Raw genomic sequence first — 24,954 nt, forward strand, 5'->3', positions numbered from 1 at the left:
ATCTTCCACTCTCTTCCCCCCCCCGATCTTCCACTCTCCCCCGCGATCTTCCACTCTCCCCCGCGATCTTCCACTCTCCCCCGCGATCTTCCACTCTCCCCCGCGATCTTCCACTCTCCCCCCGCGATCTTCCACTCTCCCCCCCCCGATCTTCCACTCTCCCCCCCCGATCTTCCAGTCTCCCCCCCCCGATCTTCCACTCTCCCCCCCCCCCCCCCCGATCTTCCACTCTTCCCCCCCCGATCTTCCACTCTCCCCCCCGATCTTCCACTCTCCCCCCCGATCTTCCACTCTCCCCCCCCCGATCTTCCACTCTCCCCCCCCCCCCCGATCTTCCACTCTCCCCCCCCCCCCGATCTTCCACGCTTCCCCCCCGAGCTTCCACTCTCCCCCCCCCCCCAATCTTCCACTCCCCCCCCCCCCCCCAATCTTCCACTCCCCCCCCCCCCCCCCAATCTTCCACTCTTCCCCCCCCCCCAATCTTCCACTCTTCCCCCCCCCCCGATCTTCCACTCTCCCCCCCCCCCGATCTTCCACTCTCCCCCCCCGATCTTCCACTCTCCCCCCCCGATCTTCCACTCTCCCCCCCCCCGATCTTCCACTCTCTCCCCCCCCCCCGATCTTCCACGCTTCCCCCCCGATCTTCCACTCTCCCCCCCCCCAATCTTCCACTCCCCCCCCCCCCCCAATCTTCCACTCTTCCCCCCCCCCCAATCTTCCACTCTTCCCCCCCCCCCGATCTTCCACTCTCCCCCCCCGATCTTCCACTCTCCCCCCCCCGATCTTCCACTCTCCCCCCCCCGATCTTCCACTCTCCCCCCCCCGATCTTCCACTCTCCCCCCCCTGATCTTCCACTCTCCCCCCCCCGATCTTCCACTCTCCCCCCCCCCCGATCTTCCACTCTCCACCCCCCGATCTTCCACTCTCCACCCCCCCCGATCTTCCACTCTCCCCCCCCCGATCTTCCACTCTCCACCCCCCGATCTTCCACTCTCCACCCCCCGATCTTCCACTCTCCACCCCCCGATCTTCCACTCTCCCCCCCCCGATCTTCCACTCTCCCCCCCCCCGATCTTCCACTCTCCCCCCCCCGATCTTCCACTCTCCCCCCCCGATCTTCCACTCTTCCCCCCCCTGATCTTCCACTCTTCCCCCCCCCCCCCCGATCATCCACTCTTCCCCCCCCCGATCTTCCACTCTCTTCCCCCCCCCCCGATCTTCCACTCTCTTCCCCCCCCCCCGATCTTCCACTCTCTTCCCCCCCCCCCGATCTTCCACTCTCCCCCCCGATCTTCCACTCTTCCCCCCCCCGATCTTCCACTCTCCCCCCCCGATCTTCCACTCTTCCCCCCCCCGATCTTCCACTCTCCCCCCCGATCTTCCACTCTTCCCCCCCCCCGATCATCCACTCTTCCCCCCCCCGATCTTCCACTCTCTTCCCCCCCCCCCCCGATCTTCCACTCTCTTCCCCCCCCCCCGATCTTCCACTCTCTTCCCCCCCCCCGATCTTCCACACTCCCCCCCCGATCTTCCACTCTCCCCCCCGATCTTCCACTCTCCCCCCCCGATCTTCCACTCTCCCCCCCCCCGATCTTCCACTCTCCCCCCCCCCCGATCTTCCACTCTCCCCCCCCCCCGATCTTCCACTCTCCCCCCCCGATCTTCCACTCTCCCCCCCCCGATCTTCCACTCTCCCCCCCCGATCTTCCACTCTCCCCCCCCCCCCGATCTTCCACTCTCCCCCCCCCCGATCTTCCACTCTCCCCCCCCGATCTTCCACTCTTCCCCCCCCCCGATCTTCCACTCTTCCCCCCCCGATCTTCCACTCTTCCCCCCCCGATCTTCCACTCTTCCCCCCCCCCCGATCTTCCACTCTTCCCCACCCCCGAACTTCCACTCTTCCCCCCCCCCGATCTTCCACTCTTCCCCCCCCCCCGATCTTCCACTCTTCCCCCCCCCGATCTTCCACTCTTCCCCCCCCCGATCTTCCACTCTTCCCCCCCCCCCCGATCTTCCACTCTCCCCCCCCCCCCGATCTTCCACTCTCCCCCCCCCCCCCGATCTTCCACTCTTCCCCCCCCCCGATCTTCCACTCTTCCCCCCCCCCGATCTTCCACTCTTCCCCCCCCGATCTTCCACTCTTCCCCCCCCCCCCCCCCAATCTTCCACTCCCCCCCCCCCCCCCCGATCTTCCACTCTCCCCCCCCCCCCCCGATCTTCCACGCTTCCCCCCCGATCTTCCACTCTACCCCCCCCCCCCCCAATCTTCCACTCCCCCCCCCCCCCCCGATCTTCCACTCTCCCCCCCCCCAATCTTCCACTCTCCCCCCCCGATCTTCCACTCTCCCCCCCCGATCTTCCACTCTCCCCCCCCCGATCTTCCACTCTCCCCCCCCCCCCGATCTTCCACTCTCCCCCCCCCCCCGATCTTCCACTCTCCCCCCCCCCCCGATCTTCCACTCTCCCCCCCCGATCTTCCACTCTCCCCCCCCGATCTTCCACTCTCCCCCCACCGATCTTCCAGTCTCCCCCCCCCGATCTTCCACTCTCCCCCCCCCCGATCTTCCACTCTCCCCCCCCAGATCTTCCACTCTCCCCCCCCGATCTTCTTCCACTCTCCCCCCCCCCGATCTTCCACTCTCCCCCCCCCCCGATCTTCCACTCTCCCCCCCGATCTTCCACTCTCCCCCCCCCCGATCTTCCACTCTCCTCCCCCCGATCTTCCACTCTCCCCCCCCCCCCCCCGATCTTCCACGCTTCCCCCCCGATCTTCCACTCTACCCCCCCCCAATCTTCCACTCCCCCCCCCCGATCTTCGACTCTTCCCCCCCCCCCCCGATCTTCCACTCTCCACCCCCCGATCTTCCACTCTCCACCCCCCGATCTTCCACTCTCCACCCCCCGATCTTCCACTCTCCCCCCCCCGATCTTCCACTCTCCCCCCCCCGATCTTCCACTCTCCCCCCCCGATCTTCCACTCTCCCCCCCCCGATCTTCCACTCTCCCCCCCCCGATCTTCCACTCTCCCCCCCCCCCGATCTTCCACTCTCCCCCCCGATCTTCCACTCTCCCCCACCCCGATCTTCCACTCTCCCCCCCCCCGATCTTCCACTCTCCCCCCCCCGATCTTCCACTCTCCCCCCCCCCCCCCCGATCTTCCACGCCTACCCCCCCGATCTTCCACTCTACCCCCCCCCGATCTTCCACTCCCCCCCCCCCCGATCTTCCACTCTTCCCCCCCCCCCGATCTTCCACTCTCCCCCCCCCGATCTTCCACTCTCCCCCCCCCGATCTTCCACTCTCCCCCCCCCGATCTTCCACTCTCCCCCCCCGATCTTCCACTCTCCCCCCCCCGATCTTCCACTCTCCCCCCCCCCCCGATCTTCCACTCTCCACCCCCCGATCTTCCACTCTCCACCCCCCGATCTTCCACTCTCCCCCCCCCGATCTTCCACTCTCCACCCCCCGATCTTCCACTCTCCACCCCCCGATCTTCCACTCTCCCCCCCCGATCTTCCACTCTCCACCCCCCGATCTTCCACTCTCCCCCCCCCGATCTTCCACTCTCCCCCCCCCCGATCTTCCACTCTGCCCCCCCCCCCCCCCGATCTTCCACTCTCCCCCCCCGATCTTCCACTCTTCCCCCCCCTGATCTTCCATTCTTCCCCCCCCCCCGATCATCCACTCTTCCCCCCCCCCGATCTTCCACTCTCCCCCGCGATCTTCCACTCTCCCCCGCGATCTTCCACTCTCCCCCCGCGATCTTCCACTCTCCCCCGCGATCTTCCACTCTCCCCCCCGATCTTCCAGTCTCCCCCCCCGATCTTCCACTCTCCCCCCCGATCTTCCACTCTCCCCCGCGATCTTCCAGTCTCCCCCCCCCGATCTTCCACTCTCCCCCCCCCCCCCCCCCGATCTTCCAGTCTCCCCCCCCCCCGATCTTCCAGTCTCCCCCCCCGATCTTCCACTCTCCCCCCCCGATCTTCCACTCTCCCCCCCCGATCTTCCACTCTCCCCCCCGATCTTCCACTCTCCCCCCCCGATCTTCCACTCTCCCCCCCGATCTTCCACTCTCCCCCCCGATCTTCCACTCTCCCCCCCGATCTTCCACTCTCCCCCCCGATCTTCCACTCTCCCCCCCCCGATCTTCCACTCTCCCCCCCCCGATCTTCCACTCTCCCCCCCCGATCTTCCACTCTCCCCCACCCCCGATCTTCCACTCTCCCCCCCCCCCCCCGATCTTCCACGCTTCCCCCCCCGATCTTCCACTCTCCCCCCCCCCCAATCTTCCACTCCCCCCCCCCCCAATCTTCCACTCCCCCCCCCCCCCCCCAATCTTCCACTCTTCCCCCCCCCCCAATCTTCCACTCTCCACTTCCCCCCCCCCCCGATCTTCCACTCTCCCCCCCCGATCTTCCACTCTCCCCCCCCGATCTTCCACTCTCCCCCCCCCCCGATCTTCCACTCTCCCCCCCCCCGATCTTCCACTCTCCCCCCCCCCCCCGATCTTCCACTCCCCCCCCCCGATCTTCCACTCTCCCCCCCCCCCCGATCTTCCACTCTCCCCCCCCCCGATCTTCCACTCTCCCCCCCCCCCCGATCTTCCACTCTCCCCCCCCCCGATCTTCCACTCTCCCCCCCCCGATCTTCCACTCTCCCCCCCCCCCCCCGATTTTCCACTCTCCCCCCCCCCCCCGATCTTCCACTCTCCCCCCCCCCCCCGATCTTCCACTCTCCCCCGCCGATCTTCCACTCTCCCCCCCCCCGATCTTCCACTCTCCCCCCCCCCGATCTTCCACTCTCCCCCCCCCCGATCTTCCACTCTCCCCCCCCCGATCTTCCACTCTCCCCCCACCGATCTTCCACTCTCCCCCCCCCGATCTTCCACTCTCCCCCCCCCGATCTTCCACTCTCCCCCCCCGATCTTCCACTCTCCCCCCCCCGATCTTCCACTCTCCCCCCCCCCCCCCCCCGATCTTCCACGCCTTCCCCCCCGATCTTCCACTCTACCCCCCCCCCCAATCTTCCACTCCCCCCCCCCCCCGATCTTCCACTCTCCCCCCACCGATCTTCCACTCTCCCCCCCCCGATCTTCCACTCTCCCCCCCCGATCTTCCACTCTCCCCCCCCCCGATCTTCCACTCTCCCCCCCCCGATCTTCCACTCTCCCCCCCCCCGATCTTCCACTCTCCCCCCCCCGATCTTCCACTCTCCCCCCCCCCCCCCGATCTTCCACTCTCCCCCCCCGATCTTCCACTCTCCCCCCCCCCCGATCTTCCACTCTCCCCCCCCCCGATCTTCCACTCTCCCCCCCCCCCCCCGATCTTCCACTCTCCACCCCCCGATCTTCCACTCTCCACCCCCCCGATCTTCCACTCTCCCCCCCCGATCTTCCACTCTCCCCCCCCCCGATCTTCCACTCTCCCCCCCCCGATCTTCCACTCTCCCCCCCCCCGATCTTCCACTCTCCCCCCCCCGATCTTCCACTCTCCCCCCCCCCGATCTTCCACTCTCCCCCCCCCCGATCTTCCACTCTCCCCCCCCCGATCTTCCACTCTCCCCCCCCCCGATCTTCCACTCTCCCCCCCCCGATCTTCCACTCTCCCCCCCCCCCGATCTTCCACTCTCCCCCCCCGATCTTCCACTCTCCCCCCCCCCGATCTTCCACTCTCCCCCCCCCGATCTTCCACTCTCCCCCCCCCCCCCCCGATCTTCCACGCTTCCCCCCCGATCTTCCACTCCCTCCCCCCCCGATCTTCCACTCCCTCCCCCCCCGATCTTCCACTCTCCCCCCCCCAATCTTCCACTCCCCCCCCCCCCAATCTTCCACTCTTCCCCCCCCCCGATCTTCCACTCTCCCCCCCCCGATCTTCCACTCTCCCCCCCCCGATCTTCCACTCTCCCCCCCCCGATCTTCCACTCTCCCCCCCCCCGATCTTCCACTCTCCCCCCCCCGATCTTCCACTCTCCCCCCCCGATCTTCCACTCTCCCCCCCCCCGATCTTCCACTCTCCCCCCCCCCCCCGATCTTCCACTCTCCACCCCCCGATCTTCCACTCTCCACCCCCCGATCTTCCACTCTCCCCCCCCCGATCTTCCACTCTCCACCCCCCGATCTTCCACTCTCCCCCCCCCGATCTTCCACTCTCCCCCCCCCGATCTTCCACTCTCCCCCCCCCCCGATCTTCCACTCTCCCCCCCCCCCCCCCGATCTTCCACTCTCCCCCCCCGATCTTCCACTCTTCCCCCCCCTGATCTTCCATTCTTCCCCCCCCCCCGATCATCCACTCTTCCCCCCCCCCGATCTTCCACTCTCTTCCCCCCCCCGATCTTCCACTCTCTTCCCCCCCCTGATCTTCCACTCTCCCCCGCGATCTTCCACTCTCCCCCCGCGATCTTCCACTCTCCCCCGCGATCTTCCACTCTCCCCCGCGATCTTCCACTCTCCCCCGCGATCTTCCACTCTCCCCCGCGATCTTCCACTCTCCCCCCCCGATCTTCCACTCTCCCCCCCGATCTTCCAGTCTCCCCCCCCCGATCTTCCACTCTCCCCCCCCCCCCCCCCCGATCTTCCACTCTTCCCCCCCCGATCTTCCACTCTCCCCCCCGATCTTCCACTCTCCCCCCCGATCTTCCACTCTCCCCCCCCGATCTTCCACTCTACCCCCCCCCCCCCGATCTTCCACTCTCCCCCCCCCCCCCGATCTTCCACGCTTCCCCCCCGAGCTTCCACTCTCCCCCCCCCCCCAATCTTCCACTCCCCCCCCCCCCCCCCAATCTTCCACTCCCCCCCCCCCCCCCCCCCAATCTTCCACTCTTCCCCCCCCCCAATCTTCCACTCTTCCCCCCCCCCCCGATCTTCCACTCTCCCCCCCCCCCGATCTTCCACTCTCCCCCCCCCCGATCTTCCACTCTCCCCCCCCGATCTTCCACTCTCCCCCCCCCCCCCCGATCTTCCACGCTTCCCCCCCGATCTTCCACTCTCCCCCCCCCCCAATCTTCCACTCCCCCCCCCCCCCCAATCTTCCACTCTTCCCCCCCCCCCAATCTTCCACTCTTCCCCCCCCCCCGATCTTCCACTCTCCCCCCCCCGATCTTCCACTCTCCCCCCCCGATCTTCCACTCTCCCCCCCCCGATCTTCCACTCTCCCCCCCCTGATCTTCCACTCTCCCCCCCCCCGATCTTCCACTCTCCCCCCCCCCCCCGATCTTCCACTCTCCACCCCCCGATCTTCCACTCTCCACCCCCCGATCTTCCACTCTCCCCCCCCCGATCTTCCACTCTCCACCCCCCGATCTTCCACTCTCCACCCCCCGATCTTCCACTCTCCACCCCCCGATCTTCCACTCTCCCCCCCCGATCTTCCACTCTCCCCCCCCGATCTTCCACTCTCCCCCCCCGATCTTCCACTCTTCCCCCCCCTGATCTTCCACTCTTCCCCCCCCCCCCCGATCATCCACTCTTCCCCCCCCCGATCTTCCACTCTCTTCCCCCCCCCCCGATCTTCCACTCTCTTCCCCCCCCCCCGATCTTCCACTCTCTTCCCCCCCCCCCGATCTTCCACTCTCCCCCCCCGATCTTCCACTCTTCCCCCCCCCGATCTTCCACTCTCCCCCCCCGATCTTCCACTCTTCCCCCCCCCGATCATCCACTCTTCCCCCCCCCGATCTTCCACTCTCTTCCCCCCCCCGATCTTCCACTCTCTTCCCCCCCCCCCGATCTTCCACTCTCTTCCCCCCCCCCCGATCTTCCACTCTCTTCCCCCCCCCCGATCTTCCACACTCCCCCCCGATCTTCCACTCTCCCCCCCGATCTTCCACTCTCCCCCCCCCGATCTTCCACTCTCCCCCCCCCCCGATCTTCCACTCTCCCCCCCCCCCCGATCTTCCACTCTCCCCCCCCCCCGATCTTCCACTCTCCCCCCCGATCTTCCACTCTCCCCCCCCGATCTTCCACTCTCCCCCCCCGATCTTCCACTCTCCCCCCCCCCCGATCTTCCACTCTCCCCCCCCGATCTTCCACTCTTCCCCCCCCCCCGATCTTCCACTCTTCCCCCCCCGATCTTCCACTCTTCCCCCCCCGATCTTCCACTCTTCCCCCCCCCCGATCTTCCACTCTTCCCCACCCCCGAACTTCCACTCTTCCCCCCCCCCCGATCTTCCACTCTTCCCCCCCCCGATCTTCCACTCTTCCCCCCCCCCGATCTTCCACTCTTCCCCCCCCCCCGATCTTCCACTCTCCCCCCCCCCCCGATCTTCCACTCTCCCCCCCCCCCCCGATCTTCCACTCTTCCCCCCCCCGATCTTCCACTCTTCCCCCCCCCCGATCTTCCACTCTTCCCCCCCCGATCTTCCACTCTTCCCCCCCCCCGATCTTCCACTCTTCCCCCCCCCCGATCTTCCACTCTTCCCCCCCGATCTTCCACTCTCCACCCCCCGATCTTCCACTCTCCCCCCCCCGATCTTCCACTCTCCCCCCCCCGATCTTCCACTCTCCCCCCCCCGATCTTCCACTCTCCCCCCCCCGATCTTCCACTCTCCCCCCCCGATCTTCCACTCTCCCCCCCCCGATCTTCCACTCTCCCCCCCCCCCGATCTTCCACTCTCCCCCCCCCGATCTTCCACTCTCCCCCCCGCGATCTTCCACTCTCCCCCCCCCGATCTTCCACTCTCCCCCCCCCCCCGATCTTCCACTCTCCCCCCCCCCGATCTTCCACTCTCCCCCCCCGATCTTCCACTCTCCCCCCCCAATCTTCCACTCTCCCCCCCTCGATCTTCCACTCTTCCCCCCCCCCCCGATCTTCCACTCTCCCCCCCCGATCTTGCACTCTCCCCCCCCGATTTTCCACTCTCCCCCCCCCCCGATCTTCCACTCTCCCCCCCCCGATCTTCCACTCTCCCCCCCCGATCTCCCACTCTCCCCCCCCCCGATCTTCCACTCTCCCCCCCCCCCCGATCTTCCACGCTTCCCCCCCCGATCTTCCACTCTCCCCCCCCCCGATCTTCCACTCTTCCCCCCCCCCCGATCTTCCACTCTCCCCCCCCCGATCTTCCACTCTCCCCCCCCGATCTTCCACTCTCCCCCCCCGATCTTCCACTCTCCCCCCCCCCCCGATCTTCCACTCTCCCCCCCCCCCCCCCCGATCTTCCACTCTCCACCCCCCGATCTTCCACTCTCCCCCCCCCCGATCTTCCACTCTCCCCCCCCCGACCTTCCACTCTCCCCCCCCCGATCTTCCACTCTCCACCCCCCGATCTTCCACTCTCCCCCCCCCCGATCTTCCACTCTCCCCCCCCCCGATCTTCCACCTCCCCCCCGATCTTCCACTCTTCCCCCCCCTGATCTTCCACTCTCCCCCCCCCCCCGATCATCCACTCTTCCCCCCCCCCGATCTTCCACTCTCTTCCCCCCCCCCCGATCTTCCACTCTCTTCCCCCCCCCCGATCTTCCACTCTCCCCCGCGATCTTCCACTCTCCCCCGCGATCTTCCACTCTCCCCCGCGATCTTCCACTCTCCCCCCCCCCCCCGATCATCCACTCTTCCCCCCCCCCCCGATCTTCCACTCTCTTCCCCCCCCCCGATCTTCCACTCTCTTCCCCCCCCCCGATCTTCCACTCTCTTCCCCCCCCCCGATCTTCCACTCTCCCCCGCGATCTTCCACTCTCCCCCCGCGATCTTCCACTCTCCCCCGCGATCTTCCACTCTCCCCCGCGATCTTCCACTCTCCCCCCGCGATCTTCCACTCTCCCCCGCGATCTTCCACTCTCCCCCGCGATCTTCCACTCTCCCCCGCGATCTTCCACTCTCCCCCGCGATCTTCCACTCTCCCCCGCGATCTTCCACTCTCCCCCGCGATCTTCCACTCTCCCCCGCGATCTTCCACTCTCCCCCGCGATCTTCCACTCTCCCCCGCGATCTTCCACTCTCCCCCCCGATCTTCCACTCTCCCCCCCCCGATCTTCCACTCTCCCCCCCCCGATCTTCCATTCTCCCCCCCCGATCTTCCACTCTCCCCCCCCCCCCCCCGATCTTCCACGCTTCCCCCCCAATCTTCCACTCTCCCCCCCCCCCCCGATCTTCCACTCTCCCCCCCCCCCGATCTTCCACTCTCCCCCCCCCCCGATCTTCCACTCTCCCCCCCGATCTTCCACTCTCCCCCCCGATCTTCCACTCTCCCCCCCGATCTTCCACTCTCCCCCCCGATCTTCCACTCTCCCCCCCCCCCCGATCTTCCACTCTCCCCCCCCCCGATCTTCCACTCTCCCCCCCCGATCTTCCACTCTTCCCCCCCCCCCGATCTTCCACTCTTCCCCCCCCCCGATCTTCCACTCTTCCCCCCCCGATCTTCCACTCTTCCCCCCCCCCCGATCTTCCACTCTTCCCCCCCGACTTCACCTCCCCCCCGAACTTCCACTCTTCCCCCCCCCCGATCTTCCACTCTTCCCCCCCCCGATCTTCCACTCTTCCCCCCCCCCGATCTTCCACTCTTCCCCCCCCCCCGATCTTCCACTCTCCCCCCCCCCCCGATCTTCCACTCTCCCCCCCCCCCCGATCTTCCACTCTTCCCCCCCCCCGATCTTCCACTCTTCCCCCCCCCCGATCTTCCACTCTTCCCCCCCCCGATCTTCCACTCTTCCCCCCCCCCCCGATCTTCCACTCTTCCCCCCCCCCGATCTTCCACTCTTCCCCCCCGATCTTCCACTCTCCACCCCCCGATCTTCCACTCTCCCCCCCCGATCTTCCACTCTCCCCCCCCGATCTTCCACTCTCCCCCCCCCGATCTTCCACTCTCCCCCCCCCGATCTTCCACTCTCCCCCCCCCGATCTTCCACTCTCCCCCCCCGATCTTCCACTCTCCCCCCCCCGATCTTCCACTCTCCCCCCCCCCCGATCTTCCACTCTCCCCCCCCCGATCTTCCACTCTCCCCCCCGCGATCTTCCACTCTCCCCCCCCCGATCTTCCACTCTCCCCCCCCCCCCCGATCTTCCACTCTCCCCCCCCCCCGATCTTCCACTCTCCCCCCCCGATCTTCCACTCTCCCCCCCCAATCTTCCACTCTCCCCCCCTCGATCTTCCACTCTTCCCCCCCCCCCCGATCTTCCACTCTCCCCCCCGATCTTGCACTCTCCCCCCCGATTTTCCACTCTCCCCCCCCCGATCTTCCACTCTCCCCCCCCGATCTTCCACTCTCCCCCCCCCGATCTTCCACTCTCCCCCCCCCCCCCGATCTTCCACGCTTCCCCCCCGATCTTCCACTCTCCCCCCCCCAATCTTCCACTCCCCCCCCCCCCCCCCGATCTTCCACTCTTCCCCCCCCCCCCGATCTTCCACTCTCCCCCCCCCGATCTTCCACTCTCCCCCCCCGATCTTCCACTCTCCCCCCCCGATCTTCCACTCTCCCCCCCCCCCCGATCTTCCACTCTCCCCCCCCCCCCCCGATCTTCCACTCTCCACCCCCCGATCTTCCACTCTCCCCCCCCCCGACCTTCCACTCTCCCCCCCCCGATCTTCCACTCTCCACCCCCCGATCTTCCACTCTCCCCCCCCCCGATCTTCCACTCTCCCCCCCCCCCCGATCTTCCACTCTCCCCCCCGATCTTCCACTCTTCCCCCCCCCCTGATCTTCCACTCTCCCCCCCCCCCCGATCATCCACTCTTCCCCCCCCCCGATCTTCCACTCTCTTCCCCCCCCCCGATCTTCCACTCTCTTCCCCCCCCCCGATCTTCCACTCTCTTCCCCCCCCCGATCTTCCACTCTCCCCCGCGATCTTCCACTCTCCCCCGCGATCTTCCACTCTCCCCCGCGATCTTCCACTCTCCCCCCCCCCCCCCCGATCATCCACTCTTCCCCCCCCCCCCGATCTTCCACTCTCTTCCCCCCCCCCGATCTTCCACTCTCTTCCCCCCCCCCGATCTTCCACTCTCTTCCCCCCCCCCCGATCTTCCACTCTCCCCCGCGATCTTCCACTCTCCCCCGCGATCTTCCACTCTCCCCCGCGATCTTCCACTCTCCCCCGCGATCTTCCACTCTCCCCCGCGATCTTCCACTCTCCCCCGCGATCTTCCACTCTCCCCCGCGATCTTCCACTCTCCCCCGCGATCTTCCACTCTCCCCCGCGATCTTCCACTCTCCCCCGCGATCTTCCACTCTCCCCCGCGATCTTCCACTCTCCCCCGCGATCTTCCACTCTCCCCCGCGATCTTCCACTCTCCCCCGCGATCTTCCACTCTCCCCCGCGATCTTCCACTCTCCCCCGCGATCTTCCACTCTCCCCCCCGATCTTCCACTCTCCCCCCCCCGATCTTCCACTCTCCCCCCCCCGATCTTCCATTCTCCCCCCCCGATCTTCCACTCTCCCCCCCCCCCCGATCTTCCACGCTTCCCCCCCAATCTTCCACTCTCCCCCCCCCGATCTTCCACTCTCCCCCCCCGATCTTCCACGCTTCCCCCCCGATCTTCCACTCTCCCCCCCCCGATCTTCCACTCTCCCCCCCCCCCCCGATCTTCCACTCTCCCCCCCCCCGATCTTCCACTCTCCCCCCCCCCCGATCTTCCACTCTCCCCCCCCCCCGATCTTCCACTCTCCCCCCCCCCCCCCCCGATCTTCCACTCTTCCCCCCCCCCCGATCTTCCACTCTTCCCCCCCCCCCCCGATCTTCCACTCTCCCCCCCCCCCGATCTTCCACCCTCCCCCCCCCCCGATCTTCCACTCTCCCCACCCGATCTTCCACTCTCCCCCACCCGATCTTCCACTCTCCCCCCCCGATCTTCCACTCTCCCCCCCCCGATCTCGCACTCTCCCCCCCCCCCCCCCCCCCGATCTCCCACTCTCCCCCCCCCCCCCCCCCGATCTTCCACTCTCCCCCCCCCCCCCCGATCTTCCACTCTCCCCCCCCCCCCCCGATCTTCCACTCTCCCCCCCCCCCCCCGATCTTCCACTCTCCCCCCCCCCCCCCGATCTTCCACTCTCCCCCCCCCCCCCCCGATCTTCCACTCTCCCCCCCCCCCCGATCTTCCACTCTCCCCCCCCCCCCCCCCGATCTTCCACTCTCTCCCCCCCCCCCGATCTTCCACTCTCTCCCCCCCCCGATCTTCCACTCTCCCCCCCCCGATCTTCCACTCTCCCCCCCCCCCCGATCTTCCACTCTCCCCCCCCCCCCCGATCTTCCACTCTCCCCCCCCCCCCCCCGATCTCCCACTCTCCCCCCCCCCCCCCCGATCTTCCACTCTTCCCCCCCCCCGATCTTCCACTCTCCCCCCCCCCCCGATCTTCCACTCTCCCCACCCCCGATCTTCCACTCTCCCCACCCCCGATCTTCCACTCTCCCCCCCCCCCGATCTTCCACTCTCCCCCCCCCGATCTTCCACTCTCCCCCCCCACCCGATCTTCCACTCTCCCCCCCCCCCCCGATCTTCCACCCTCCCCCCCCGATCTTCCACCCTCCCCACCCGATCTTCCACCCTCCCCCCCCCGATCTTCCACTCTCCCCCCCCCCCCCGATCTTCCACTCTCCCCCCCCCCCCCGATCTTCCACTCTCCCCCCCCGATCTTCCACTCTCCCCCCCCCGATCTTCCACTCTTCCCCCCCCTGATCTTCCCCCCCCCCCCCCCCCCCGATCTTCCTCTCTCCCCCACCCCCCTCTCCCTCCTGCCCCCCCCCGGCCGATCTTCTGTTCCAGCGCGGATGACGTCTCACTCTCTCTCTTTTTCTTCTGCCCCCCCTCATGTTGCTGCTCCTGATGGCAGCCAGCCTGTCAACGGGCGCAAAACCCGGAGAGGATGTTAATCATCATCAATTACGATGCTATCGTAACTTTTGTTTATTAGGGTTTGCCATGCGCACCTTCACCCCCGCCCCCCCCGCTGTCAACCCAACACCATTTCAAAAATTGAGCCCTTTATTCCTCGAGGGGATATATATTCGTTGAGAATTATGAATTATTTCTTTAAATATTTGCCATTGGTTATCCACTGTCATATCTTATAATTTAATTTCCCAATCTACCTTTTTTTTTATTCGTTCACGGGACATGTGCGTCGCTGGCAAGGCCAGCATTTATTGCCCATCCCTAATTGCCCTCGAGAAGGTGGTGGTGAGCCGCCTTCTTGATCCGCTGCAGTCCGTGTGGTGACGGTTCTCCCACAGTGCTGTTAGGAAGGGAGTTCCAGGATTTTGACCCAGTGACAATGAAGGAACGGCGATATATTTCCAAGTTGGGATGGTGTGTGACTTGGAGGGGAACGTGCAGGTGGTGTTGTTCCCATGGGCCTGCTGCTCTTGTCCTTCTGGATGGTAGAGGTCGCGGGTTTGGGAGGTGCTGTTGAAGAAGCCTTGGCGAGTTGCTGCAGTGCATCGTGTAGATGGTACACACTGCAGCCACAGTGCGCCGGTGGTGAAGGGAGTGAATGTTTAGGGTGGTGGATGGGGTGCCAATCAAGCGGGCTGCTTTATCTTGGATGGTGTCGAGCTTCTTGACTGTTGTTGGAGCTGCACTCATCCAAGCAAGTGGAGAGTATTCCATCACACTCCTGACTTGTGCCTTGTAGATGGTGGAAAGGCTTTGGGGAGTCAGGAGGTGAGTCACTCGCCGCAGAATACCCAGCCTCTGACCTGCTCTCGTAGTCACAGTATTTATATGGTTGGTCCAGTTAAGTTTCAGGTCAATGGTGACCCCCAGGATGTTGATGGTGGGGGATTCGGCGATGGTAATGCCGTTGAATGTCAAGGGGAGGTGGTTAGACTCTCTCCTGTTGGAGATGGTCATTGCCTGGCACTTATCTGGCGCGAATGTTACTTGCCACTTATGAGCCCAAGCCTGGATGTTGTCCAGGTCTTGCTGCATGCGGGCTCGGACTGCTTCATTATTTGAGGGGTTGCGAATGGAACTGAACACTGTGCAGTCATCAGCGAACATCCCCATTTCTGACCTTATGGTGGAGGGAAGGTCATTGATGAAGCAGCTGAAGATGGTTGGGCCTAGGACACTGCCCTGAGGAACTCCTGCAGCAATGTCCTGGGGCTGAAATGATTGGCCTCCAACAACCACTATCATCTTCCTTTGTGTTAGGTATGACTCCAGCCACTGGAGAGTTTTCCCCCTGATTCCCATTGACTTCAATTTTACTAGGGCTCCTTGGTGCCACACTCGGTCAAATGCTGCCTTGATGTCAAGGGCAGTCACTCTCACCTCACCTCTGGAATTCAGCTCTTTTGTCCATGTTTGGACCAACGCTGTAATGAGGTCTGGAGCCGAGTGGTCCTGGAGGAACCCAAACTCAGCATCAGTGAGCAGGTTATTGGTGAGTAAGTGCCGCTTGATAGCACTGTCGACGACACTTTCCATCACTTTGCTGATGATTGAGAGTAGACTGATGGGGCGGTAATTGGCCGGATTGGATTTGTCCTGCTTTTTGTGGACGGGACATACCTGGGCAATTTTCCACATTGTTGGGTAGATGCCAGTGTTGTAGCTGTACTGGAACAGCTAGGCTAGAGGCGCAGCTAGTTCTGGAGCACAAGTCTTCAGCACTACAGCTGGGATGTTGTCGGGACCCATAGCCTTTGCTGTATCCAGTGCACTCAGCCGTTTCTTGATATCACGTGGAGTGAATCGAATTGGCCGAAGACTGGCTTCAGTGATGGTGGGGATATCGGGAGGAGGCCGGGATGGATCATCCACTCAGCACTTCTGGCTGAGGATGGTTGCAAACGCTTCAGCCTTGTCTTTTGCACTCACGTGCTGGACTCCGCCATCATTGAGGATGGGGGTGTTTGCAGAGCCTCCTCCTCCCGTTAGTTGTTTAATTGTCCACCACCATTCACGACTGGATGTGGCAGGACTGCAGAGCTTTGATCTGATCCGTTGGTTGTGGAATCGCTTAGCTCTGTCGATAGCATGTTGCTTCCGCTGTTTAGCATGCATGTAGTCCTGAGTTGTAGCTTCACCAGGTTGGCACCTCATTTTTAGGCATGCCTGGTGCTGCTCCTGGCATGCTCTTCTACACTCCTCATTGAACCAGGGTTGATCCCCTGGCTTGTTGGTAATGGTAGAGTGAGGAATATGCCGGGCCATGAGGTAACAGATTGTGCTGGAATACATTTCTGCTGCTGCTGATGGCCCACAGCACCTCATGGATGCCCAGTTTTGAGCTGTTAGATCTGTTCTGAATCTATCCCATTTAGCACGGTGGTAGTGCCACACAACACGTTGGATGGTGTCCTCAGTGCGAAGACGGGACTTCATCTCCATGAGGACTGTGCGGTGGTCACTCCTACTAATACTGTCACGGACAGATGCATTTGCGACAGGTAGATTGGTGAGGACGAGGTCAAGTAAGTTTTTCCCTCGTGTTGGTTCGCTCACCACCTGCCGCAGGCCCAGTCTGGCAGCTATGTCCTTCAGGACTCGGTCAGTTTAGGTGCTACCGAGCCACTCTTGGTGATGAACATTGAAGTCCCCCACCCAGAGTACATTTTGTGCCCTTGCTACCCTCAGTGCTTCCTCCAAGTGGTGCTCAACATGGAGGAGGACTGATTCATCAGCTGAGGGAGGATGGTAGGTGGTTATCAGCAGGAGGTTTCCTTGCCCATGTTTGACCTGATGCCATGAGATTTCATGGGGTCCAGAGTCAATGTTGAGGATTCCCAAGGCCACTCCCTCCTGACTGTATATCACTGTACCGCCACTTCTGGTAGGTCTGGTGGGACCGGACATACCCAGGGATGGCGATGGAAGAGTCTGGGACGTTGGCTGAAAGGTATGATTCTGTGAGTATGGCTATGTCAGGCTGTTGCTTGACTAGTCTGTGGGACAGCTCTCCCAATTTTGGCACAAGTCCCCAGATGTTAGTAAGGAGGACCTTGCAGGGTCGACTGGGCTTCGTTTGCCGTTGTCGTGTCCGGTGCCTAGTGGTCCGTCCGGTTTTATTCTTATTGTGATTTTTCGTAGCGATATTTTACAACTGAGTGGCTTGCTAGGCCATTGCAGAGGGCAATTAAGAATCAACCACATTGCTGTGGGTCTGGAGTCACATTTAGGCCGGACCGGGGAAGGACGGCAGGTTTCCTTCCCTAAAGGACATTAGTGAACCAGATGGGTTTTTACGACAATCCGGTAGTTTCATGGCCATCATTACTGATACTAGTATTTCAATTCCAGATTTTATTTAATTGAATTTAATTAATTAATTGTATTTAATTTCGCCAGTTGCCGTGGCGGGATTTGAACTCATGACTCTGGATTTTCGTCCAGGCCTCTGGATTATTAGTCCAGTAACATAACCACTATGCTACCGTACCCGATCTACCTTAGCCAACTCACCCCTCATACCTATGTAATTGGCATTGTTTAAATTGAAGACCCTAGTTTCGGATTTAACTACATCACTCTCAAACTCAATATGAAATTCTTTCATTTTATGATTACTCTCCCCCATAGGACCCTTAACTGTAAAATTACTAATTAACCCTGTCTCATCACACAATACTAGATCTAAAATAGCCTGTTCCGTAGTTGGTTCCTCCACATATTGTTCTAGAAAACTGTCTTGAATGCATTCCGTGAACTCATCCTCCAAACTACTTTTGGCAATTTGGTTTGCCCAATCCATATGAAGATTAAAGTCCCCCAATATTATTGCATTACCTTTGTTACATGCTTCTCTAATTTCCTGATTTATACTGTGTCCAATACTATAACTATTGTTAGAGGGCCTATGAACTACTTCCATCAGTGAGTTTCTTAACTCCACCCATACTGATTCTACATTCTGATTTTCTGAGCTCAGATTCTTTATCACCTTTATCTCATTCATTATTATCAGGGCTACCTCCTCCCTCCTTTTTCATTTTGCCTATCTTTTCTAAAAGTCAAATACCCTGGAATATTTAGCTCCCAACCTTGGTCATCCTATAACCACATCTCAGTAATGGCTACTAGATCAAACCCATTCATCTTGTGTGCACACATACTTGCCTACATTTTGGACCCCCTCAAACTGACACCATCAGGATGGCCCCTGTGGTTCAGCTTCTGTGCCCAGCTGAGCAGAGCTTGGAGAGGAGTGCGCCCACCAACGCGGACTCCCCACAGCTGCCCCTGACAGCAGTGTCTGCTCATGTTCACTTGTGTGTGATGACTGACCAGGTGACAACCCAACTAACTCTCTATTAGGATCCACCGAGGTGTGCTGGTGCATGGCTTACTATAATGTGACCCTGCGCCCTCAGAGGAAGGGAGCTCCTCTGAGGAATCGCCCTCGTCCACATCTTCACTCCTTGATGGCCCTGGAAGGGAAAATACAGCAATATTAAGAATCATCGCAGAAGTGATGTTGCGACGAGCATACTGAGGTATGCAATGGGTCAATCATTGATAACATCAATTCATGTTGCGTGTGAGGGATGTTAAAGTTCTGTCACCAGACGTTTGCGGGATGCCAGTCTCGGCATCCCCGACGGCCATGCACTCCACCGTTTGGCTGATGTCCAAGGTCGCCTCTTCTGCCTCTGTGAGGGCCACTATTTGTGGTGTCCTCCCTCTGGTCTGATTCCTCTCCCTTGCATTTTGCACTCTCTATTCCTACAAGGGGAGAAAGTACAGACATGTGAGTGAGGGTGACAGGGTCACCCGATGGATGAATTGCTTTGTGTGAGGCTGACAATGAAAGAGATGCATCAGAGGGTGACACATTGGTCACATTGCATCAGGATTGGGGTGAGTGGGAGTGGTGGGTGCGCAAATGGGGAGCTGAGGAACTGCACATAAAGTGAAGGTAAGTTGACAATGAGCCTTAAGTGGGTGCGAGGAGTGATGTGATGGAGTAGGCTTCGCAGGGCAGAGTGTGAGGGGGGGGTAATGTGCACCACAGAATGCAGGTGAATCAGTAACTGTACTCGCTTTTCCTGACCTAGTTAGGTCATTGAAGCGCTTCCTGCACTACACCCAAGTCCAAGATCTGCTGCTGCCACTGGTCACCTCCTCTGCCACCTCGAGCCAGACCTTCTTGGTGGGAGAGGCAGGGCACTTCCTCCTATCCCCCGGGTCCAACATGTCCCTCCTCCTCATCACCCCAGCCAGTCGCGACTCAAGTGAGGAGTCACTGAACCAGGGTGCTGACTTGGTCCTGTGCTGCTTCATCTCGTTAAATTCCGTCTTTCACCCTCAAAAACCATGCTTGTAATGGCCCTTTAAATGATCCACCTCCCAGCACATCATTTGAGTGCGCAGTGCGTCCACTGCCCGATGTGGGAACACCAAACCCGGAAGCCACATTGAGGGCCTTCAATTAAGTTGCAAACACATACAAAAAGGTAGGAAAATGTTTTCCAAGTTTCCCACGCGCACATAGCGGGTAGAATTGGATAATGCCTATTATTGGGCGTGGGTAGCGCGATCCGCTATTAACCCGCACCCGATGGCCCCTGTGCATTCGTCCGGCTTGAGTACTTACCGTCAAGCAGCGTTGAAAAGTAGGCCTTACACAACGATTCAAGTAAATGCGTACTTTCTACCAATAGGGGAGCCCCAATCTCTTAAAGGGAGGATGTCTCTTAAAATCTCTTAAAGGTAGCCGGTACCTGTTATTTACTAAAAATAACAGTCTGCTGTCTGCAAGGAGTGTGAATGGAGATCAGACATCGCACACGTAAAACACAGACGCAGGTCCCGTCCATATGTTTACAAACTGATGAGTTATGTTAAAACATTGAATAAAGGTTGCGCACTACTAAATCCCATGTCCTCCAATCTGCATCCCAGACCTCACCAATCTGAGTTTGTACCAGGCCTGCGAGAGTGCGTGCACCAAGGTTCTCTGCTGATGCACTAGAAACCTTGGTGCAAGAGGTGAACAGAAAGAGGGACATCCTATATCCGCGGGGTCGGGGGGGAGGACGTTGGCAAGAGGCCCTGCAGACGTATGCCAAAAAGGCAGTGGGGAGCAGCAGAGGATGAAGTCAATTCCAGGCACACAGCACCACGAACATGGATGCAGTACAAGAAGAAGTTCAATGTTTTGACACGAGTGGTCATGGTGAGTGAGGTCAGCTGTCAAGTGGCATCTCTTACCAACTGCACCACGCACTACACACCCCATTACCCACATACCAACAAACTCTTCCCATCAGTACTCAACTCTTCCAATCAGATGTTTCCTCTCACCCTTACATATTATCACTGTTGCAAGCCTCCCACCCACAACTCACAGGCCACACACACTGGCAGCTATTCAACCATGACAGGTAAATCACCCAGACACACGTCCCACTTTCTTGCAGGAGAAGGTGGCGCATAAAAGGAGGGAGCAAGTGGCAGTGGCATTTAGCCCCTGGAGCCTGTTCCGCCATTCAATGAGATCATGGTTGATCTGTGACCTAACTCCATATACCCGCCTTAGCCCCGTATCCTTTAATACCCTTGGTTCACACAAATCTAACAATCTCAGATTTAGAATTCACAATTGAGCTAGCATCACTTGCCGTTTGCAGAAGAGCGTTCTAAACTTCTCCCACTCTTCGCGTGTAGATGCATTTCCTAATATCACTCCTGCACATCCTGGCTCTAAATGTTAGGCTATGTCCCCGTGTCCTAGTATTCAAGTATAGGAGACCTCCAAAAACAGTTACAAATGCATCAGCAGCCAGAAGCAATAATCCAGCAACTAACTTGTAAATCCTGCATGGTCCCTTTAAATAGTGGTTGTGGGGGCCTCCAGACACTCTAAGACATGTTCAGAAGCTTGTAGTTAAGACTGTGCATTGAGTTGAGCATTAAGTCCCAAAATGGTGTCTTATAACTTTCAATCAGCCTTACATGCTGATTATATCCATTTTCTCCTTACTTTACATGCTACTGGCGTTCGGTATTTGCGCATGTGCTAATACCTATACCAAGATGGCGTCCGGCGCAAGTCACGCTGGATGCGTGCTCAGCCAAGATGCCATCTTGGCACCTTGGGAGGCCGTATAGCGCCGAAACAACGGGCGCTACGCAGCCCAATTTCTAGCCCGTAGACCTCCCCTGCTGAGACCTCATTGCCATGCTAAAATCATGCTCTTTGTGTCCTCACAGCTTACTTAGCTTTGTATCGTCAGCAAACTTGGATACATTATACTTGGTCCCTTCATCTAAGCCATCAGTATAGATTGTAAATAGCTGAGGTCCAAGCACGGAACCTTGCGGCTCCCCATTAGTTACAGCCTGCCAACCTGAAATGACCCGTTTATTCCTCTCTCTCTTTTCTGTCCATTAACCAATCCTCTATCTATACTAATATATTACCCCCAACCCAATGAGTATTAATCTTGTGTAACAACCTTTTGTGTGGCACCTTATCGAATGCCTTTTGAAAATCCAAATATACTACATCCACTGGTTCACCTTGATCTATCCTGCTAGTTACACCCTCAAAACACTCTAATAGATTTGTCAAACATGATTTGCCTTTCATAAATCCATTTTTCTCTGCCTAATCATATTATGATTTTCTAAATGCCCCATTACTACGTCTTTAATAATAGATTCCAGAATTTTCCTGACTACAGATGTTCGGCTAACTGGCCTGGAGTTCCCTGTTTTCTCTCTCCCTCCTTTCTTGAATAGCGATGTTACATTTGCTACCTTCCAATCCGCTGGGACCGTTCTAGAATCTAGGGGATTTTGGAAGATCACAACCAATGCATCCACTATCTCTGCAGCCACCTCCTTTTAGTACCCTAGGATGTAGGCCATCAGATCCGGGGATTTGTCGGCTTTTAGTCCCATTAATTTCTCCAGTACTTTTTCTTTACTAATCTTACTTTAAGTTCCTCACTCTCATTAGACCCTTGGTTCCCCACTATTTCCGGTATGTTTTTTGTGTCTTCTACTGTGAAGACAGATACAAAATATTTGTTTAATGTCTCTGCCACTTCCTTATTCCCCATTATAATTTCTCCTGTCTCAGCTTCCACGTTTACATTCGCTACTCTTTTTTACATACTTGTAGAAGCTGTTACAATCTGTTTTTATATTTCTTGCTAGCTTACTCTTATATTCTATTTTCTCCCTCTTCATCAATTTTTTGGTCATCCTTTGCTGGTTTCTAAAACTCTCCCAATCCTCAGGCTTACTCTTTTTGGCAACTTTGTAAGCCTCTTTTAATCTAATACTATCCTCAATTTCATTAGTTAGCCACGGATGGATCACTTTTCCTGTGGAGTTTTTATTCCTCCATAGAATGTATATTCGTTGAGAATTATGAAATATTTCTTTTAATGTTTGCAATTGCTTATCCACCGTCATATCTTTTAATCTAATTTCCCAATCAACCTTAGCTAACTCGCCCCTCATACCTATGTATTTGGCTTTGTTTAAGTTTAAGACTCTAGTTTCGGACTTAAGTACGCCACTCTCGAACTTAATGTGAAATTTTCCTCACCCTTCAGCTCCAATCATTTTTTGCGCCTCAAATTGCTGGAAGTGCGAATTGATAACGGTGCGGCGAGGTCAATGAGGCATCTGGGACCTTGGTGCACGACGGGACCAATAGTCTATCTCCTTATCCAAAGAAATTTAAGGATAGAGAAAAAAACAACAAATGACGGAGAAGGAAATAGGGTGAATTGAAGACAAATTAGATACAGAAAGAGAGGGGGAGAAAGATTGGACTAAGAGAGAGAGATAAAAGAGACAAAGGAAAAGTAAGAAAAAAGTTTAAATTTAAAATTTATGAAACCCCTAGGAACAATTTACTACTTGCAGGAGTGAATCTCCACAGTTTCAATTGTTCCCTTTCTGGGCCTCCAAGGTTGAGTGGCATGTCAAGACCATAAATCACCATATTAACAGGGTCCTTACGTCATGAAAAGCAGCCCTAACTTTCTGTGTCGAATTTAATTTGTATTTACGGCGCAAATCCAGCAATTTCTTGACACTCATGGGGACATTGACTGCAAGGTCCTGTTTTTGCGAGACTAATGGCAGAGCAGCACAAATTGTCCAGCATTAGTGGTGATTCGCAACTCGTGGCGTATCTCTTCCTCACTGCAAATTGCTGTTTTTTTTCTCACTAATAGCGACGGGCGCCATGAACTCACCGTTATTTTTCCAGCAAATTCTGGGCCAATATGTCTTTTTACTCTATCAGCAGCTAATGTAGTGAAGGAATGAATATTAATATTTAAGCCATCGGAAAACTCGGTTGCCATCACATTAAGATTATATGGTTACGATAAATATTGTCTTTTAATTCCTATCCTAAACAATGTCCAATTAGCTTTGTTTCTTTATCTGTAAGAGATACGTAAATAAGCTTTATAATGGGTTTTGCTTCACTTAAACTGAAGGAACATTCAGAATAAAGTTGTTGAAACTTGGCAATCATTCTTAATTTCACCCACTTCTAGTGTATAATTTAATATTTTTTTTGTAATTGCAGGTGAAATATCAATTCATTAAGATTCCAAAATGGCTTTCTTTCTCTGAAATGCACCCTGTAGACTTTTATTCCTCCTATACCAAGAACTGTACTGGCAATTTCACAAATCAGGAAATCCAGGACATTAGAGCATTTTACTATGCAATGTGCGCTGAGACAGACTTGATGCTTGGTAAGTGATTCTTTACTTCTGAAAGATTGCATATAACACTTTGATGTTTAGCAGTAGGTGGTAGTGACTCAATACACATTAATTTTATCTTGCAAGTTCATACCAAAATTAATTAGGTGTGGACTTTATTCATTGATGTCACTGTATTACAGACTTGGTGGTATTAATTTCCTTTTTTTTCCCCCTTTCCCTCCCACCACTCCATTCCTAGGGGTAAACAAAGTCGATTGAATCTAGATTTAAATCTCTGTCATTTGGAAATCTTGGTCGATTTTTGTTTTGCACATCTGCTCTGCCCACCCAATGACGTGGGCAAGAATCTGGCTTCATTTAAATTTGAGAGGCGAGCTGCCAGCACTAATTGTTCTGCTTATAGGCAGCTCACTGTTTGGGAGGGCAGGAAATCCAGTGGGCTTGCCGTTTCCTAAAGCCAGTCTGCACCTCTTAAAGGTGAGGAGGAGTTTTCATTGGTGGTGTATAGGATGCGTGTTGTGGAGCAGCAGGCACGATGTCAACGGCCAAGGCATCCCGATTTTCTGATACTGTGGAGGAGGTACATATTGAAGAAATCAGGGCCAAGAAGGAAGTCCTGTTTCCCTCAGACAGGTGCTACAACAAATGTCAGAATGCATGGAGAGAGGTGGCTGAGCAGGTCAGTATCAGCAGCATCAATCCCAGAACCTGGCTATAGTACTGGTAAAAATGTGATAACCTTACCAAGACTGCCAATTAAGACTCCTCTTCACAACCTTCCATACTCTGGATACAACCCTGCAACACCACACTTTTCCCTCAGCTCTACCATCCTTCTCTCGTCCAATCAGCACAGGGCACTTCACGACACCTCCTTCTGCTTACACTCACTCATTCAACACCTGTTACTGTCCTCAAAACTGGTGCAAACAACATTCTGGTTTTATTCTATTTGGACTTGGATTAATTCTCATATTTCTGTTAAGTTCTTTGATACTTGACACTATATACACTTTTTTTTCATCTGACTTCTCTCACTTGCAACACTTGCTGCTTTCTTTCCGCATGCACCATAGGCTAAGCTGCCTCACACATCTTCACAATCCTTTCATAAGCCACACATTAACCCACTCCCACTCTTCTTACAGGACAAATTTGCACACAACAGAAGGGAGTCTGGAAGAGCCAAGGGAGGTGCAACCACGTAGCAGACTCACTGCAATGGAGGTCACTACCATCAACATCATTGGCAGAGGGAGGTCATGCAGAATTGGAGATGGTGAGGCTGGAGGCCATGCACAGCGGGGTGCTTGGCCATTTTCCCTTTCTTTACTCTTGTCACTTAACTCTCTAACATGTGCACACACAAACATCATGGCACCCTG

At 58.1% G+C, this 24,954-nt stretch overlaps 1 protein-coding gene across 2 annotated transcripts in view; it reads left to right on the plus strand.

Annotated features, from left to right (window-relative positions):
* Positions 1-24,954, plus strand: part of arsk (arylsulfatase family, member K) — a 124,283-nt gene that overhangs the window by 43,600 nt on the left and 55,729 nt on the right. For both annotated transcript variants that reach the window (XM_067982860.1, XM_067982861.1), the window contains exon 5: positions 23,425-23,596. In XM_067982860.1, coding sequence (XP_067838961.1) covers positions 23,425-23,596 — 172 coding nt within the window. The remainder of the gene's footprint in view (positions 1-23,424; positions 23,597-24,954) is intronic.

This window comes from Heptranchias perlo, chromosome 4 (assembly GCF_035084215.1).
Source record: "Heptranchias perlo isolate sHepPer1 chromosome 4, sHepPer1.hap1, whole genome shotgun sequence".
NCBI lineage: Eukaryota > Metazoa > Chordata > Chondrichthyes > Hexanchiformes > Hexanchidae > Heptranchias > Heptranchias perlo.